The 19270-nt window shown below is 48.9% G+C and overlaps 1 protein-coding gene across 3 annotated transcripts in view; it reads right to left on the reverse strand.

Moving 5' to 3' along the window:
- Nucleotides 1-19270, reverse strand: part of wdr21 (WD repeat domain 21) — a 77952-nt gene that overhangs the window by 47877 nt on the left and 10805 nt on the right. For all 3 annotated transcript variants that reach the window (XM_086003858.1, XM_086003857.1, XM_086003859.1), the window contains 3 exons: nt 15878-16032; nt 15537-15619; nt 8018-8114 (listed from right to left, as the gene is read on the reverse strand). In XM_086003858.1, the coding sequence (XP_085859984.1) occupies nt 8018-8114; nt 15537-15619; nt 15878-16032 (335 nt within the window). The remainder of the gene's footprint in view (nt 1-8017; nt 8115-15536; nt 15620-15877; nt 16033-19270) is intronic.

The following is a 19270-nucleotide window of genomic DNA, read 5'->3' on the forward strand; positions in this document are numbered from 1 at the left end:
AACATATTAACATCGAGAGGGAGGAGGTATTGGCGGTTTTAGCTGGCCTAAAAATGGATAAATCCCCAGGCCCGGATGAAATGTATCCCAGGCTGCTGTGTGAGGCAAAGGAGGAGATTGCGGGGGCTCTAACACATATATTCAGGACCTCTCTGGCCACAGGGGATGTGCCAGAGGACTGGAGAACCGCTAATGTAGTACCATTATTCAAGAAGGGTAGTAGGGAAAAACCGGGGAACTACAGGCCAGTGAGCCTAACATTAGTGGTAGGAAAATTATTGGAAAAAATCCTGAGGGATTAATCAGGGATAGTCAACATGGCTTTGTCAAGGGAAGATCATGTCTGACTAATTTGATTGAATTTTTTGAGGGGGTGACTAGGTGTGTGGATGAGGGTAACGCAGTGGATGTGGTATACATGGATTTCAGTAAGGCCTTCGATAAAGTCCCGCACAGGAGACTGGTCAAGAAGGTAAGAGCCCATGGAATCCAGGGTGCCTTGGCACATTGGATACAAAACTGGCTTAGTGGCAGAAGGCAGAGGGTGATGGTCGAAGGTTGTTTTTGTGACTGGAAGCCTGTGGCCAGTGGGGTACCACAGGGATCGGTGCTGGGTCCCTTGCTGTTTGTGGTCTACATTAATGACTTGGATATGAATGTAAAGGGTATGATCAGTAAGTTCGCGGATGATACAAAAATTGGTAGGGTGGTAAATAGCGAGGAGGGTAGCCTCAGTCTGCAGGACTATATAGATGGGTTGGTCAGATGGGCGGAACAGTGGCAAATGGAATTTAACTCGGAAAAGTGGGAGGTGATGCACTTTGGGGGGACTAACAAGGCAAAGGAATACACAATGAATGGAAAGACCCTAGGCAAGACGGAGGGTCAGAGGGATCTGGGTGTGCAAGTACACAGATCCCTGAAGGCGGCGGAATAGGTGGATAAGGTGGTAAAAAAGGCATATGGGATACTTGCCTTCATTAGCCGAGGCATAGAATATAAGAGCAAGGAGGTTATGATGGAGCTGTATAAAACACTGGTTAGGCCACAGCTGGAATACTGTGTGCAGTTCTGGTCGCCACACTACAGGAAGGATGTGATCGCGTTAGAGAGGGTGCAGAGGAGGTTCACCAGGATGTTACCAGGGCTGGAGCGCTTCAGCTATGAAGAGAGGCTGGGCAGATTGGGTTTGTTTTCCTTGGAGCAGAGGAGGCTGAGGGGGGACATGATTGAGGTGTACAAAATTATGAGGGGCATAGATAGGATGGATGCGGAGGAGCTTTTTCCCTTAGTAGAGGGGTCAATAACTAGGGGGCATAGATTCAAGGTAAAGGGCGGGAGGTTTAGAGGGGATTTGAGAAAGAACTTTTTCACCCAGAGGGTGGTTGGAGTCTGGAACTCACTGCCTGAAAGGGTTGTGGAGGCAGAAACCCTCACAACATTTAAGAAGCATTTGGATGTGCACTTGAAATGCCATAGCATACAAGGCTACGGGCCAAATGCTGGAATATGGGATTAGATTAGACAGGGCTTGATGGCCGGCGTGGACACGATGGGCCGAAGGGCCTCTATCCGTGCTGTATAACTCTATGACTATGAGGACACCCAAATCTCTCTCAACACCAACATTTGAAAGTTTCTCACCATTTAAAAAATATGCTTTTCTATTCTTCCTACCGAAGTGAATAACCTCACATTTCCCTACATTATACTCCATCTGCCACCTTACTGCCCACTCACTCAGTCTATCTATATCCCTTTGCAGACTCTGTGTTCTCCTCACAGCTTACTGTCCCACCTAGCTTTGTATCATCAGCAAACTTAGATACATTACACTCGGTCCCTTCATCTAGGTCATTAATATAGATTGTAAATAGCTGAGGCCCCAACACTGATCCTTGTGGCACCCCACTAGTTACAGCCTGCCAACCTGAAAAAGATCCGTTTATCCCTACTCTCTATTTTCTGTCCGTTAACCAATCCTCGATCCATGCTACTGTATTACCCCCAACCCCATGAGCCCTGATCTTGTGCAATAATCTTTTATGTGGCACCTTATCGAATGCCTTTTGGAAATCCAAATATACAAAACCACTAGTTCCCCTTTATCTACCCTGCTAGTTACATCCTCAAAAAACTCTAATAAATTTGTCAAACACGATTTCCCTTCCATAAAACCATGTTGACTCTGCCTAATCATGTTATGATTTTCTAAGTGCCCTGATACCACGTCCTTAACAATGGATTCCAGCATTTTCCCGACGACTGATGTCAGGCTAACTGGCCTGTAGTTCCCCGTTATCTCTCTCCTTCCTTGCTTGTGTTACATTTTCGACCTTCCAATCCGCTGGGACCATTCCAGAATCTAGGGAATTTTGGAAGATCAAAACCAATGCATTCACTATCTCTTCAGCCACCTCTTTTAGAACCCTAGGATGTAGGCCGTCAGGTCCAGGGGATTTGTCGGCTTTTAGTCCCATTAGTTTCTCTAGTACTTTTTCTCTACTTATATTAATTACGTTAAGTTCCTCACCCTCATTAGACCCTTGGTTTCCCACCATTTTTGGTATGGGTGGATTGTGGACCTGAGTGGAATTGTGATGGATACCATGGTCCGGCTGGGGGGGGCAGGTAGCTTACACTAAAACAATGGGCAATGTCACTCCTCCAGCAGTTGCTTGGGAGATATACAGTAATGAACCCATAGAATACAACTGCATGGCACAGCAGCATCATTCCTCTGTGGATAGGAGTTATAAACATACAGCAATGATGGAAGGAAAAGACCCTGTAGTCCATCCAGTCTATCCCAAACTACTGAGGTACCTTGTGCAATGTTCCCTCTAAGCTGCATGGTTGCACAGCCGCACAGCTCTCTGGTGGTCCCGCGCAGCCCTTAAAGGGGCCGCGCACCCAAAGAAAAAATAAGGGGGAACATTTACCTTGTGAACACAATATAGACACTCACCACCCCACCCAAAAGCCATGTAATTTCCTGGGACAGGCGAAAAACTAGATTAAAAACGCAGGCCAATTAGCGGGAAAAATAACTGGAAAATTCCTCTCCCGATACCAACCTTTTGTACGAGGTGTTCTCCACCCTAGCCAGAAACAGGTCCAGTTCTCGCCTGAGGGACATTAGAGAATTCACGTTCACTGCACCAGCCGGCAGCCTGTACAACAGCTCCACTATTCCCTAGGAAAAGAACCTCCTGACATCGAAACTAGGTCTGGCCTCATACAACTTAAAATTGTGACCCCTGGTTTTATTTAGTGGAAACAAACTGTCTACACAAACACAATCTATTCCCTTCCACCCCGAGTCTATGCTTCTCTAAAGTGTAGAGTCCCAGCTCTTTGCGCCGATCTTGATAACGAAGATGCTTTAGACTGGGAATTAGTCTCGTGGCTCCTCCTCTGCACCCTTTCCAAAGCCCCAATATCACCCACCATGTGAGGAGACCAAAACTGGGCACCGTATTCCCACTGAGGGCTGACCAAGGTCTTGTACAATGATATAATAGAATGCTTTGTTTTACAGTCAACAGTTCTATAAATATACCCTAGCACCCTATTCGCTCTAGCTATCGCTTCACGGCATTGTGCAAAAGTCGGATAGCCAGGTGGTGAAGGATAGAATAGAAGCTAATCTTCAGTCGCTTACCAGCCTTTGTTTAGAGACACATTACATATCGTGCATCCCAAGATAAGCTCTTTCCCCTCCTGAGTCGGCCCCCATATATACATAATATAGAAACACAAGAGAGTCCCCAATTAATACCCTCCACCTGAATACAATTAACACATTGCTCATGAACCTTTAGAGATCTATGATCTCAAATGTCCAGATCTCTCTCTTTCACCACCTGCTTTAGTGCTTTTCCCTGAAGGGTGTATATATGTTGAGCATTCACCCCGCTCACATGTATAGCACTGCACCATTCAAAGTTAAACATCCTTTGCTAGTCATGAACCCAATCCCCCAACACATCAAGATCCGCCTGTAGTAGTCGGGTATCGTCCGAACATTCGCACAAATCTTAGTAGCATCTGTAAACTTCATCTGTTCAGTTCCATTCACAACTCCTCAGATAATGTGGCATGCCCATATGCCACAAGGCCTGGACAACATTCAGGCTTGGGCTGATAAGTGGCAGGTAACATTCGTGCCACACAAGTGCCAAGCAATAACTATCTCCAACAAGAGAGAGTCTAACCACTGCTCATTGACATTCAATGGGATTACCATCACCGAATCCTCCACCATCAACATCCTGGGGGTCACCATTGACCCGAAACTTAACTGGACCAGCCACATAAATACTGTGGCAACAAGAGCAGGTCAGAGGCTAGATATTCTGCAGTGAGTGACCCACCTCCCGACTCCCCAAAATCTTTCCACCATCTACATGGCACAAGTCAGGAGTGTGATGGAATACTCTCCACTTGCCTGGATGAGTCCAGCTCCAACAACACTCAAGAAGCTCGACACCATCCAGGACAAAGCAGCCCGCTTGATTGGTACCCCATCCACCACCTTAAACATTCACTCCCTCCACCACCGGCGCACCGTGGCTGCAGTGTGTACCATCTACAAGATGCACTGCAGCAACTCGCCAAGGCTTCTTCAGCAGCACCTCCCAAATCCGCATTCTCTACCACCTAGAAGGACAAGGGCACCAACTCCAAGTTCCCCTCCAAGTCACACACCATCCTGACTTGGAAGTATATCGCCGATCTTTCATCGTCGCTGGGTCAAAATCCTGGAACTCCCTCCCTAACAGCACTGTGGGAGTACCTTCACCACACGGACTGCACCGGTCAAGAAAGCGGCTCACCACAACCTTCTCGAGGGCAATTAGGGATGGTCAATAAATGCTGGTCTTGCCAGCAACGCTCACGTCCCTTGAATGAATAAAGCAAAACTAGTCTGTGCCAGTGTTTATGCTCCACATGAGCCTCCTCCCACTTTACTTCCTCTAACCCTATCAGCATATCCTTCTATTCCTTTCTCCCTCATATTTACAGTATCTAGCTCCCCCGCTCTTTCCCCATAGCCCTGCAAAATTTTCCCTTCAAGTATTTATCCAACTCCCTTTTGAAAGTTATTATTGAATCGGTTTCCGCCACCCTTTCAGGCAGCGCATTCGAGATCATAGAAACATAGAAGATAGGAGCAGGAGTAGGCCATTCGGCCCTTCGAGCCTGCTCCGTCATTCAACGAGATCATGGCTGATCATCCAAACCCTAGCACCCGGTCCCTACACCGACAGCCATCCCACCCAAGCCCTATCCCCGTAACCCCACGTATTTAATCCCCCCTAACACGAAGGGTCAATTTTTATCATGGCCAATCAACCTAACCGGTGGCATAGTGGTTAGCACTGTTGCCTCACAGCGCCAGGGACCCGGGTTCGAATCCGGCCTCGGGTGACTGTCTGTGTGGAGTTTGCACATTCTCCCCGTGTTTGCGTGGGTTTCCTCCGGGTGCTCCGGTTTCCTCCCACAGTCCAAAGATGTGCAGGTTAGGTTGATTGGCTATGATAAATTGACCCTTAGTGTTAGGGGGATTAAAATGTGTGGGGTTACGGAGATAGGGTGGGATATGTGTTGGTGTAGGGGTTACGGGGATTGGGTGGGGTATGTGTCGGTGCAGGCTCGATGGGCCGAAATGGCCTCTATCTGCATTGTGGGGTTTCTGTGATTTCTGTGATAACCCGCACATCTTTGGACTGTGGGAGGAAACCGGAGCACCCGGAGAAAACCCACGCAAACACGGGGAGAATGTGCAAACTCCACACAGACAGTCACCCGAGGCCGGATTTAAACCCGGGTCCCTGGCGCTGTGAGGCAACAGTGCTAACCACTATGCCACCGTCACAACAACTCGCTGCTTAAGAAAAATTCTTGCCTCTGTCTCTTTTTGCCAATTACCTCAAATCTGTGTCCTCTGGTTACCGACCCTTCTGCCACTGGAAACAGTTTCTCCTTATTCACTCTATCAAAACCATTCATGATTTTGAACACCTCCATCAAATCTCCTCTTAATCTTCTCTGCTCTAAGGAGAACAACCCCAGCTTCCCCAGTCAATCCACATAACTGAAGTCCCTCATCCCTGGGATCATCCTGGTAAATCTCCTCTACCACCTAGAAAGACAAGAGCACCAACTCCAAGTTCCCCTCCAAGTCACACACCATCCTGACTTGGAAGTATATCGCCGATCTTTCATCGTCACTGGGTCAAAATCCTGGAACTCCCTCCCTAACAGCACTGTGGGAGTACCTTCACCACACGGACTGCAGCGGTTCAAGAAAGCGGCTCACCACCACCTTCTCATAGGCAACTAGAGATGGGCATTAAATGCTGGCCTTGCCAGCGAGGCCCACATCCCAGGAACGAATTTTTAAAAAACCCTTGCAAATCGTGCCCCCAACACCTCCATCCAGATCATTAATAAAAATAGTAAAGAGCAACGGTGCCAATGCCGATCCCTGGTCTCCAAACAGATCCCAATCCACCTCCAACCACTTCCTGCCTAAAGGCCTTGCAGACAATTCCCAATCCAGCTGCGTAAATTGCCATCAATACTGGAGACTTCAATCTTGGAGAGAAGCATCTCGTGCGCTAACTTATCCAAAGCTTTTTGCAAGTCTAGGCAGACAATGTCTACTGGGCTTCCCTCATCCAGCACCTTCGTGACTTCTTCAAAAGTGCAATCAAGTTAGGGAGAAAAGGACATTCTATTTTTGAAGCCATATTGGGAGTCGCTGATATGTGCTTCTCTGTCTAAGTAGTAATCTATTGCATCCCTAATGATTCCCTCGAGAATCTTCCCTATTACCGATGTCAAACTAATGGGCCTACAGTTACCCAGATCTACTTTTTTAAAGATTAGGGGGGGGAAAATTCGGTTGCTTTGCGGCTCCAGTTAGCACCCTAAGAGGGCGCAAAGCAACTAGCGTCCAGGCGCGACATCACCAGCTCCTCCCGTGAAATACAGCAGGAGGTTAGCGGCGGTAACCGTTAGCGCCCCGCGGCGCTGTGCCGCTGGCGATGACGTCATCACTGCGCGCAACGCCCCGGCCGCGATCTTTGGAAGTGGCCCCTGACTTACCGCCGGACGCTATGTCTGATGGGGTCAGGGGGGCCTACCTGTGGCCGGGGCGGCACTAATTAAAGGCGAGGTGCTGGGCGGCCATTTTTGTTGCTGGCCACCTGCCAGCACCTGCCTCCGCTCCCCTCCCCGGCCTTCTGATCCGCCCCCCCCCCCCCCCCCCCCAACCCTTGCGGAGTGCTGGCTGCGCTCCGTGAGCCCGGCACTTCTCGAGTGCCGGGCTCTTTTGCCGGCACTCCGATCCCCGGTGGCCCAGCTGGGCCCGGGTTGTGCTGCGCAAGGCCCCTCCCCTTTAAGAAGGGGAGGAAGGCCTGCAATACCTCGGCGTGGCGCTACGGAACGTAGCGCCGCGATATTCCCTCGCAGCACCCCAAGAGGGAGGCGGGGCGTTTCCAGTAGCACCCCGCTTCCCTCTTGAAGTGCTACCACTCAATTTCGGCTGTGGGGGTGCTAATCTTTCTAGGGCACTGGATGTGACTCAATTTCTCCCCCTAGAACTATATTACTTCCAAACTGCTGCATCACACCACTGTTATATTATTTTATAGAATGTGATCCACTCATCTATAAGACACGACTCTGCCAATAACATTCTCTCAACGAACACTCTTCCATCCACATATACAGAATTAAAATGCTAACTTCAAAGTGCCGTGATGTAGAACAGGACAGGCCTAAACCAATAGGTAACGCCTGATCCAATCCCCAACGATATCGATGCCGATCGAAGCAGCCGAATAGCACGTTATTAGCTGACGTTTAATGTTAGCTGACGTTTAGTGTTATAACAAAGATGGAAACAGATACAAGAAATAATCATTAGCACCTTCCAATGATCACAGCTTTGTCACACGTTGATGAACTAACATGCAAAAACAATCATTTCAGTTCTCACACTTACTAAAATCATTTTGAAATTGCTTGTACTGGAAGAATCTGAACTCTGAACCTCGGGTTGATTCCTTCTCATCCTGCTGACCTTGAGTTCATGAACAAGCCTGTAAATGATTGGGGGGGGGGGGGGGGGGGGGAAATAGTTATAAAAAGATATTTAAGGATTACTGTCAAACCTCAGTATAATGAACTCAAGGAGTAAGCTTTTTCACATCAGGCGCTCACCTTAGAGGGGCTGGGTGCTTTTACTGGCCATGAGAAGCGTTGCCAGAACCAGGAAAATTAATTCATAATTAGAGTGCAAAGGAAAACTGAAGTAAAGAGGGGCAAAGAGAGTGTAGGAGGAAAGATTGGTGGGTAACATAATTGGGAACACTAAAATCTTTTATAAACATAAAACGAGTAAAAGGACAGTCAAAGGAAGGATGGGACTGATTAGGGATCTTCTTGTGGAGGCTGAGTTACTAAATCAGTACGATGCATCGGTCTTCACTAGACAAGAGGATGCTGCCAATGTAGCAAAGGAGGAGGGGGCAGAGAAATTGGATAGGATAAAAATAAATAAAGGGGAGGTACTAAAAAGCATGGCAGAGCTCTTGGTAGAAAAGTCACCCGGTCCAGATGGGATGCATCCTATCGTAGGTGTTGGCAGCAGAGAGCACTGTGAGTTTGGGGGCAGGTAAAGAGAGAGAGATTACAGGCAAGTCCAATGGTGTTCTCAGCTGACACAGGGCATTCGTCACTGAGAGCCATCAGGCGTGGGCACCCACATTGTTTTCCTCCCAGGGGCTCGAAGAGCAATTGTGGCACCCAACTTCAGTCCCAGCTGAAATGAGCCAACTTAGCACAGAGTAAGGAGAAAATCTGGGACTTCCCTGGTCTGTCTGACCACACTCGTCTGTGTATTCACCCACTGAGCCAGTCAGCAGATGAGGTTCCAGGTCTTGGACTTCTGGTCAGAGAACAGGATGGTTAAAAATATACCACCCGAGTCGAGGTTAGCATTTACAGCCCTGTGGAGTCCTTTTGACGCCTCCTTCCTAACAATTCTCCTGTAACTAATTAAAGAATGCAGCACGGTGGCATAGTGGTTAGCACTGTTGCCTCACAGCGCCAGGGACCCGGGTTCGAATCCGGCCTTGGGTGACTGTCTGTGTGGAGTTTGCACATTCTCCCCGTGTTTGCGTGGGTTTCCTCCGGGTGCTCTGGTTTCCTCCCACAGGCCAAAGATGTGCGGGTTAGGTTGATTGGCTATGATAAATTGACCCTTAGTGTTAGGGGGATTAAATACGTGGGGTTACGGGGATAGGGTGGGATATGTGTTGGTGCAGGGGTTACGGGGATCAGGTGGGATATGTGTCGGTGCAGGCTCGATGGGCCGAAATGGCCTCTATCTGCACTGTGGGGTTTCTGTGATTCTGTGAACTTTCTCTCAGTCACACATATTTCCCACGCCCGAGTCCCACTTCCCCAGTGGCTGACTGGCTGCTCACTGAGTAATTCTCACGGTGCGCCAAGTAGCAGATGGAGCAGTGCTGTGGACCTTACTCCATAGGCAGTCGTGTCAGCTTGGCTCAGTCGATAAAATCTAAATTTCCCAGCTTTAAGCAGGGTTAAAAAGGGATAAACAAGTCCTACAACTCAGAGCAGCTGAAGGCAGTTAACAAGGGAAACTGGAGAAATCTGGTTAACCTGGTTCTCCTGTAGCTGGGCTCAGCTCAGCAAGTCTTTGTTTCAGGGCCTATAAAAACAGGCTTTGAAGTGCGATTTTGCACTGAGTGCGATTTTCAACAGAGTGCTGAGAGTTGGGTGAGTCAGGTGAGGCAAGGCCTCAGAGCTTCGGCGGGTGCTTCAGCGGTAGAGCGGGCCTACAAAGGGCTCCAGAGACCAGGTAAGGCTTACTTTGCTGGTGGTATTGAACGAAGTTAATTTAAATTGATTAAAGGGGTAGGTCATGCCAGGAGAGCCCAGCCCAGTGATGTGCTCCTCTTGCTCTATGTGGGAATTCAGGGACGCTGCCAGTGTCCCTGACCAACACGTGTGCCAGAAATGCATCCAGCTGCAGCTACTAACGGGCCGTTTTGCGGCGCTGGAGCTGCGGGTGGATGGGTTGTGGAGCATTCATGATGCTGAGAGGGTCGCGAATTACTCGTACAGTGAGTTGGTCACACCGCAGGGTAGGGCTGCACAGGCAGAAGGGAAATGGGTGACCACCAGGCGGAACAATAGAAGTAGGCTGGTAGTGCAGGAGACCCCTGTGGCCATCCCTCTTCCAACCAGGTATACCGCTTTGGATACTGTTGAGGGGGATGACTTACCAGAGGAAGACAGCAGCAGCCAACTTCCTGGCACTGGGGGTGCTCCTGCTGCCCAGGAAGGGAGGAAAAAGAGTGGGAGAGCAATAGTGGTAGGGGATTCTATAGTAAGGGGAACAGATAGGCGTTTCTGTGGCCGTAGATGTGAATCCAGGATGGTTTGTTGCCTCCCTGGTGCCAGGGTCAAGGATGTCACTGAGCGGCTGCAGGGCATTCTGGAGGGGGAGGGCGAACAGCCAGAGGTCGTGGTCCACATTGGTACCAGCGACATAGGTAAAAAGAGGGATGAGGTCCTGCAGCAAGAATTTAGGGAGCTAGGTAGAAGATTAAAGAGCAGGACCTCAAAGGTTGTAATCTCTGGATTACTCCCGGTGCCACGTGCCAGTGAGTATAGGAATAGGAAGATAGAGCAGATGAATGCGTGGCTAAAGAGTTGGTGCAGGAGGGAGGGCTTTAGTTTCCTGGATCACTGGGTCTGCTTCTGGGAAAGGTGGGACTTGTACAAGTCGGACGGTTTACACCTGAACCAGAGGGGGACCAATATCCTTGCGGGGAGGTTTGCTAGCACTGTTGGGGGGGGTTTAAACTAACTTGGCAGGGGGATGGGATACAGAGTGGAGCTATAGTAGGGGGTGAATTACAGCCAAATACGGAGGAAAAAACAAGTCAGCTGGGAAGGCAGAGCAAATATGTGAAGGCAAAAGGGAATATGGCAAGGCTGGAAGGCATTTATTTTAATGCAAGGAGTCTTGCAAATAAGGTGGATGAACTGAAGTTGTTGTTGAACACATGGGAGTACGATATTGTTGCTATCACGGAGACATGGTTGAGGGAGGGTCAGGACTGGCAGCTCAATATTCCGGGGTATAGAATCTTCAGGCGAGACAGAGGGGGGTGTAAAAGGGGAGGGGGTGTTGCAATATTAATTAAGGAGTCAATTACTGCTGTAAGGAGGAATGATATATTAGCGGGTTCCTCTAATGAGGCCATATGGGTAGAACCTAAAAACAAAAAGGGGGCAAGCACTTTGCTGGGAGTGTACGATAGGCCCCCAAACAGTCAGGGGGAGATAGAGGAACAGATATGTAGGCAAATCTCAGAGAACTGCGAAAATAATAGGGTAATAATAGTGGGGGATTTCAACTTCCCCAATATTAATTGGGATAGTCAGAGTGTGAAAGGCTTAGAGGGTGCAGAATTCTTAAAGTGCATCCAGGAGAGCTTTTTGAGTCAGCGTGTAGAAAGTCCTACAAGAGAGGGGGCGGTACTGGATCTAGTTCTAGGGAATGTAGCCGGGCAAGTGGTGGAAGTGTCAGTAGGAGAGCATTTTGGCGACAGTGACCACAATTCGGTGAGATTTAAGGTGGTCATGGAAAAAGACAAAGACGGCCCGGAAATAACGGTTCTAAATTGGGGGAAGGCCGATTTTAATATGATAAGGCCGGATCTGGCCAAAGTGGACTGGGAGCAGCTACTTATAGGAAAATCCACATCAAAGCAGTGGGAGACTTTCAGAAGGGAAATAGAGAGAGTACAACGCCAACATGTTCCCGTAAAGGTCAAGGGTGGTACCAACAAGCAAAGGGAACCTTGGATGACAAGGGATATACAAAAATGCATTAGGAAAAAAAGGGGGGCTTTTGGCAGTTACAAAAGACTAAAGACGGAGGAAGCCCTAGAGGAGTATAAAAAGTGCAGGGGCATACTTAAAAAAGAAATTAGGAGAGCGAGGAGGGGCCATGAAATAACACTGGCGAGCAAAATAAAGGAAAATCCTAAGATGTTTTATAAGTATATTAAGGGCAAGAGGATAACCAGGGAAAGGGTAGGGCCCATTAGGGACCAAAGTGGCAATCTGTGTGTAGAGCCAGATGATGTAGGCGGGGTTTTAAATGAATTTTTTGCATCTGTGTTCACTATGGAGGAAGACGATGTAGACATAGAAATCGGGCAAGGGGACTGTGATATACTTGAACATATTAGCATCGAGAGGGAGGAGGTACTAGCGGTTTTAGCAGGCCAAAAAGTGGATAAATCCCCAGGCCCGGACGAGATGTATCCCAGGCTGCTGTGTGAGGCAAAGGAGGAGCTTGCAGGGGCTCTGACACAAATTTTCAGAACCTCTCTGGCCACAGGGGATGTACCAGAGGACTGGAGAACAGCTAACGTAGTACCATTATTCAAGAAGGGTAGCAGGGATAAACCAGGGAATTACAGGCCAGTGAGCCTAACATCTGTGGTAGGGAAATTATTGGAAAAAATTCTGAGGGACAAAATTAGTCTCCACTTGGAGAGGCAAGGATTAATCGGGGATAGTCAGCATGGCTTTGTCAAGGGTAAATCATGTCTGACCAATCTGATTGAATTTTTCGAGGGGGTGACAAGGTGTGTGGATGAGGGAAATGCTGTGGATGTGGTATACATGGACTTCAGTAAGGCTTTTGACAAAGTCCCGCATAGGAGACTGGTCAAGAAGGTAAGAGCCCATGGGATCCAGGGTGCCTTAGCACGTTGGATCCTAAACTGGCTGAGTGGCAGGAGGCAGAGGGTGATGGTCGAAGGTTGCTTTTGTGACTGGAAGCCTGTGTCCAGTGGGGTACCTCAGGGATCGGTGCTGGGTCCCTTGCTGTTTATGATCTACATAAATGATTTGGGTGAGAATGTAAAAGGTATGATCAGTAAGTTCGCAGATGACACGAAAATTGGTGGGGTGGTAAATTGCGAGGAGGAAAGCCTCAGGCTACAGGACGATATAAACGCGTTGGACAGGTGGGCGGAAAAGTGGCAAATGGAATTTAACCCTGAAAAGTGCGAGGTGATGCATTTTGGACGGACAAATAAGGCAAGGGAATACACAATGAGTGGTAGGGCCCTAGGAAGCACAGAGGGACCTTGGTGTACATGTACATAGATCCCTGAAGGCAGCGGAACAGGTAGATAAGGTGGTTAAAAAGGCATATGGGATACTTGCCTTCATTAGCCGAGGCATAGAATATAAGAGCAGGGAGGTTATGATGGAGCTGTACAAAACGCTGGTAAGGCCACAGCTGGAGTACTGTGTGCAGTTCTGGTCGCCTCACTATAGGAAGGATGTGATTGCTTTGGAGAGGGTGCAGAGGAGATTCACCAGGATGTTACCTGGGATGGAGCGCCTCAGCTATGAAGAAAGACTAAACAGGCTGGGGTTGTTTTCCTTGGAGCAAAGAAGGCTGAGGGGGGACCTGATTGAGGTGTACAAAATGATGAGGGTCATAGATAGGGTAGATAAAGAGGAACTTTTCCCCTTAGTAGGGGGGTCAATAACAAGGGGGCATAGATTCAAGGTAAGGGGCAGGAGATTTGAGGAGGTGGTTGGAGTCTGGAACTCACTGCCTGAAGGGGTGGTAGAGGCAGGAACCCTCACAACATTCAAGAAGCATTTGGATGAGCACTTGAAATGCCATTGCATACAAGGCTATGGACCAAATGCTGGAAAATGGGATTAGATTGGACAGGGGTTGATGGACGGCGCAGACACGATGGGCCAAAGGGCCTCTTTCTGTGGTGTATAACTCTATGACTCTATGAACACTCTCATCTCACAGTCACAACATTGTGGCTTCAAGCCTCACTCAGATCTAAGCAGACATAAGAATTAGGAGCAGGAGTAGGCCATACGGCCCCTTGAGCCTGCTCCGCCATTCAATAAGATCATGGCTGATCATCGACCTCAACTCCACTTTCCTGCCCTATCTCCATATCCCTTGATTCCCCTGGAGTCCAAAAATCTATATCTCAGCTTTGAATATACTGAAAGACTCAGCATTCACCGCCCTCTGGGGCAGAGAATTCCAAAGATTCACAAACCTCTGAGTGAAGAAATTCCTCATCTCAGTCCTAACTGACCGACCCCTTATCCTGAGACTATGCCCCCCAGTTCTAGACACTCCAGCCAGGGGAAACAACCTCTCAGCATCTACCCTGTCAATCCTCCTCAGAATCTTGTATGTTTCAATGAGATCACCTCTCATTCTTCTAAACTCCAGAGAGTATAGGCCCATTCTACACAATCTGTCAGCCATCTCATCCTAGACATTACAGTACAGCATGGAATATTGTATTGTTGGAGGCACTGTTGTTCGGATGAGTGCGAAAGCCCCAGTTCAGATCCCATGGTATTATTAGAACAACAGCAGGGAGTTCTCCTAGCACAGCGGCCAATCCTCAACCAACATCACCAAAACACATGAACTGGATACTCATCAGCTATGCATCAGTAATAATCGCCGTTCAAAGTATGTGACGTTTTAAAATATTTATTCCGCGGCTGTGGGCATTGCTGGCAAGGCTGGAATTCTCCGGGAAGGTGATGGTGGGCCCGGAGTAGTGGCTTAATACAGCCGAGTGTCTTGCTGGGCCAATTCAGGCAGTTAACATTCCACCACGTTGGTATGGGACAAGAGTCCAGGCCAAGCAAGGTCGGCAGGTTTCCTTCACTGAAAGGACATTCGGGAACCAGTGGGATTTTTACAACAATCCGACAGCTTCAGTCACTTTCACTGATACCAGCTTTTATTTCCAGATTTGTTTTCTAAAAAACGGAATTGAAATTCTCAAACTGCCATGGTGGGATCTGACCTCGCGTTCTTTGCATTGTTAGTCCAGTAACACAGCCATGACCCTCCTTCAGAATGTCCCGAGAGATGTGAGAAGAACAAGTTCTTTCATGCTTCTTACCAGTTAGGGGAATACAGCACCACAATCAGAGGCTAAAGACTTTGAAAGATGCTGAAACTATTGGTTTAACAATGCCAATTCAAGGACAGCCAGGAAACAGCAAGAAGAAAAGCACAAGAAAATTGGATAAAGGGGCAAACATGAGCAAAGAACAAGGATTTAAAAAGGAGGGCAGTTCACAGCAGTGTGAATATTTTCTTTCCAGTGTCCAGTTGTTCAATGGGGCAATACTCTATCACTTAAAGCAATGCACATTTATTCAAATTTATGAAACAGACACAAAGATTTTTCATAGATGCATTTCAGGGGAAGCTAGATAAGCACATAGGGGAGAAAGGAATAGAAGGTTATGCTGACAGGGTTAAAGGACGTAGGGTGGGAGGAGGCTCGTGTGGAGCATAAACACCGGCACGGACCAGTTGGGCCGAATGGCCTGTTTCTGTGCTGTAAATACTATGTTATACTATGTAAATTGTTTTAATATAACCTACTTACCGGAGATATGATTCCGAGTTCATTAGTCCAAAGCGTCTTTTTTGTAGAAGTGTAGTAAAGTCCATACCCATTCTAGCCACCCTCTGTGTAAAACACAAAAGTTAGCACTCTGATGATCAGGCTTCAGTGGACAGTCACACTCCAGTTTTTCTTTGAAAGGTCCCCAATAGGTCAGTTGGTAAAGAGAATTTCTGCCTCAGGTAAAGACACACTCTGTGCCAGTGGGGCGTGTAGGACTCACCACCTGGCAATAGTTAGAGAAAAAACCCCAAACCATACATCATATCTCTATAGTTTCACAGAGCCACTTTGTAAAACTACAAGTCAAAATATTCAGTTACCATAGTTTGAGCATCCTCCTCCAACATCTTCAATCGCCTTTCTTCCATTTCCTTTTGTTTAATTATCTCCCAAGTAAGAGGGTTACAATTGTTATGGCCAGGTAATATCCGAAAATATCTGTTCTTTTCTCGATCATAGTAAAATCCAGGCAGCTCTAATTTAAAAAAAACATATTACCCATTACTAAATGGCATGGACACTTCCACATCTAAATACGCACAGCTTTTCAAACCTCATTGTATTACATCAATGTCCTCAGGACACCCTGGTAGTTTCAATGGGATCATTGAAGGAATGGAAAACTGGCCGAGAAATGGCAACAAAAGAGGGTATAGACAGACTGGAGAAATAAGCAGATACATGGCAGATACAATTTAACGCAGCGAGGTGTGAAGTGGAACATTTTGGTAGAAAGAACGAGGAGAGGCAATATGAACTAAAGGGTACAATTTTAAAGGGGGTGCAGGAACAGAGAGACCTGGGGGTGTACGTACACAAATCGGTGAAGGTGGCAGGACAAGTTGAGAGGCTGTTAAAAGAGCAGATGGGATTCTTGGCTTTATTAATAGAGGAACAGAGTACAAAAGCAAGGAAGTTATGATGAACCTTTATAAACACTGGTTAGGCCCCAGCTGGAGTATTGTGTCCAATTCTGGGCACCGCACTTTAGGAAGGATATCAAGGCCTTAGAGAGGGTGCAGAGAGAGGGCTGACAAGTGGCAAGTAACATTCGCACCACACAAGTGCCAGGCAATGACCATCTCCAACAAGCGAGACTCTAACCATCTCCCCTTGACATTCAATGGCATTACCATCGCTGAATCCCCCACTATCAACATCCTGGGGGTTACCATTGATCAGAAACTGAACTGGACCAGCCATATAAATACTGTGGCTACAAGAGCAGGCCAGAGGCTGGGAATTCTGCGGCGAGTGTCTCACCTCCTGACTCCCCAAAGCCTTTCCACCATCTACAAGGCACAAGTCAGGAGTGTGATGGAATACTCTCCACTTGCCTGGATGAGTGCAGCTCCAACAACACTCAAGAAGCTCGACACCATTCAGGATAAAGCAGCCCGCTTGATTGGCACTCCATCCACCACCTTCAACATTCACTCCCTCCACCACCGGCGCACTGTGGCTGCAGTGTGTACCATCTACAAGATGCACTGCAGCAACTCGCCAAAGCTCCTTCAACAGCACCTTCCAAACCCGCGACCTCTACCACTTAGAAGGACAAGGGCAGCAGATGCATGGGAACATCACCACCTACAAGTTCCCCTCCAAGCCACACACCATCCTGACTTGGACCTGTATCGCCGTTCCTTCACTGTCGATGGGCCAAAATCCTGGAACTCCCTTCCGAACAGCATTGTGGGTGTACCTACACCATATGGACTGCAGCGGTTCAAGAAGGCGGCTCACCACCATCTTCTCAAGGGCAATTAGGGATGGGCACTAAATGCAGGCCTAGCCAGCGACGCCCACATCCCATCAATGAATTTAAAAAAAAGGAGATTTACTGGCATGGTACCAGGGATGATAGGCTTCAGTTATGTGGAGAGACTGGAAAAGCTGGGGTTGTTCCTCTTAGAGCAGAGAAGGTGAAGAGAAGATTTTATAGAGGTGTTCAAAATCATGAAGAGCATTGATAGAGTAAATCGGGAGAAACTGTTTCCAGTGGGAGAAGGAAATGTAACCAGAGGACACAGATTTAAGGTAATTGGCAAAAGAACCAGAGGCGAGATGAGGAAAAACAAATTTCGTAACAAGTTGTTGTGATCTGGAACGATCTGTGGTGGGAGCAGAGTCAATAGTAACTTTCAAAAGAGAATTGGAGAAATACCTGAAGAGGAGAAAATTGCAGGGCTATAGGGAAAGAGGAGGGCAGTGGGACTGATTGGATAGCTCTTTCAGAGAGCCAGCACAGGCACGGTGGGCCGAATGGCTTCCATCTGTGCCGTATAATTCTACGAAAGGAACAGTATTAATGGCAGCTATCCAAATCTGTGCATGATAGCCTCGCTATTAAACGCCCCTCCCACCACCCACAATAGGCGAGAGGGGGTTGGTGGTTAAAAATTTAAAATCGGGGAACGTGTCCCTAACCTATTGCGTACTCTCCTGCCGTTATTTTTACGGCGGCAGGTTGCAAGGTTGCAGTTGGGTGCCTGATTTAACTTGAACAGTTGCCGGCCGGATTTACCAGGGCTCAGGAAACCTGGCAGCGAAATGCTGACGGGAGGAGCCAGCTGCAGAAGGCAAGTGCTTTTTATAGCACTGCTTGTGGGCCAGGAGGAGCAGGAGTCTTCCCCTTCGACACTCAAATAAACTTTGTCGAAGGCGGCCTCTCCTCGTTGGCATGAACGGAGACCCTTGGCCCCCCAGCCCCTGATCTCCACCTGCCCGTCATTGGGCGACTCCACCCCTCAACCCCCGATATTTCCCTCCCGATTGCCAGGCTCCCCTCCCCCCGCCCACCAAGCCCGGATCGCTCCCGAATGTCAGTCTCTCTTCCCCCACGTGCCCCGATCTCTCCCGATTGTCAGTCTCTCTCCCCCCACGTGCCCCGATCTCTCCCGATTGTCAGTCTCTCTCCCCCCACGTGCCCCGATCTCTCCCGATTGTCAGTCTCTCTCCCCCCACGTGCCCCGATCTCTCCCGATTGTCAGTCTCTCTCCCCCCACGTGCCCCGATCTCTCCCGATTGTCAGTCTCTCTCCCCCGCCCCCCCCAAGCCCCGATCTCTCCGATCGTCAGTCTCTCTCTCCCCGCCCCCAAGCCCCGATCTCTCCCGATTGTCAGCCTCTCTCCCCCCCGCCCCCCAAGCCCCGATCTCGCCGATCGTCAGTCTCTCTCCTCCGCCTCCCCAAGCTCCGATCTCTCCCGATTGTCAGTCTCTCTCCTCCCGCCCCCAAGCTCCGATTTCTCCCGATCATCAGTCTCTCTCTCCCCGCCCCCCAAGCCCCGATCTCTCCCAATTGTCAGTCTCCACCCGCCCCACAAGCCCCGATCTCTCCCGATTGTCAGTCTCTCCCCCTGCCCCCAGGCCCCGATGTCTCCCGATTGTCAGTCGCTCTCTCCCCCCCCCCCCCGATTGTCAGTCTCTCTCTCCCCGCCCCCCAAGCTCCGATCTCTCCCGATCGTCTGTGTGCCCCCATGCCCCCCAAGCCCCGATCTCTCCCGATTTTCGGTCTCTCTCCCCCCCCAGCGCCCCAAGCTCCGATCTCTCCCGATCGTCAGTCTGCCCCCCTGCCCCCCAAGCCCCGATCTCTCCCGATCGTCAGTCTCTCTCCCCCCGCCTCCCAAGCCCCGATCTCTCCCGATTGTCAGTCTCTCTCCCTCCGCCCCCCAAGCCCCGATCTCACGATTGTCAGTCTCTCTCTCTCCCCC

The sequence above is a fragment of the Somniosus microcephalus genome, chromosome 12 (assembly GCF_052327205.1).
Source record: "Somniosus microcephalus isolate GS21.2 chromosome 12, FLI_Smic_1.0, whole genome shotgun sequence".
NCBI classification, from domain to species: domain Eukaryota; kingdom Metazoa; phylum Chordata; class Chondrichthyes; order Squaliformes; family Somniosidae; genus Somniosus; species Somniosus microcephalus.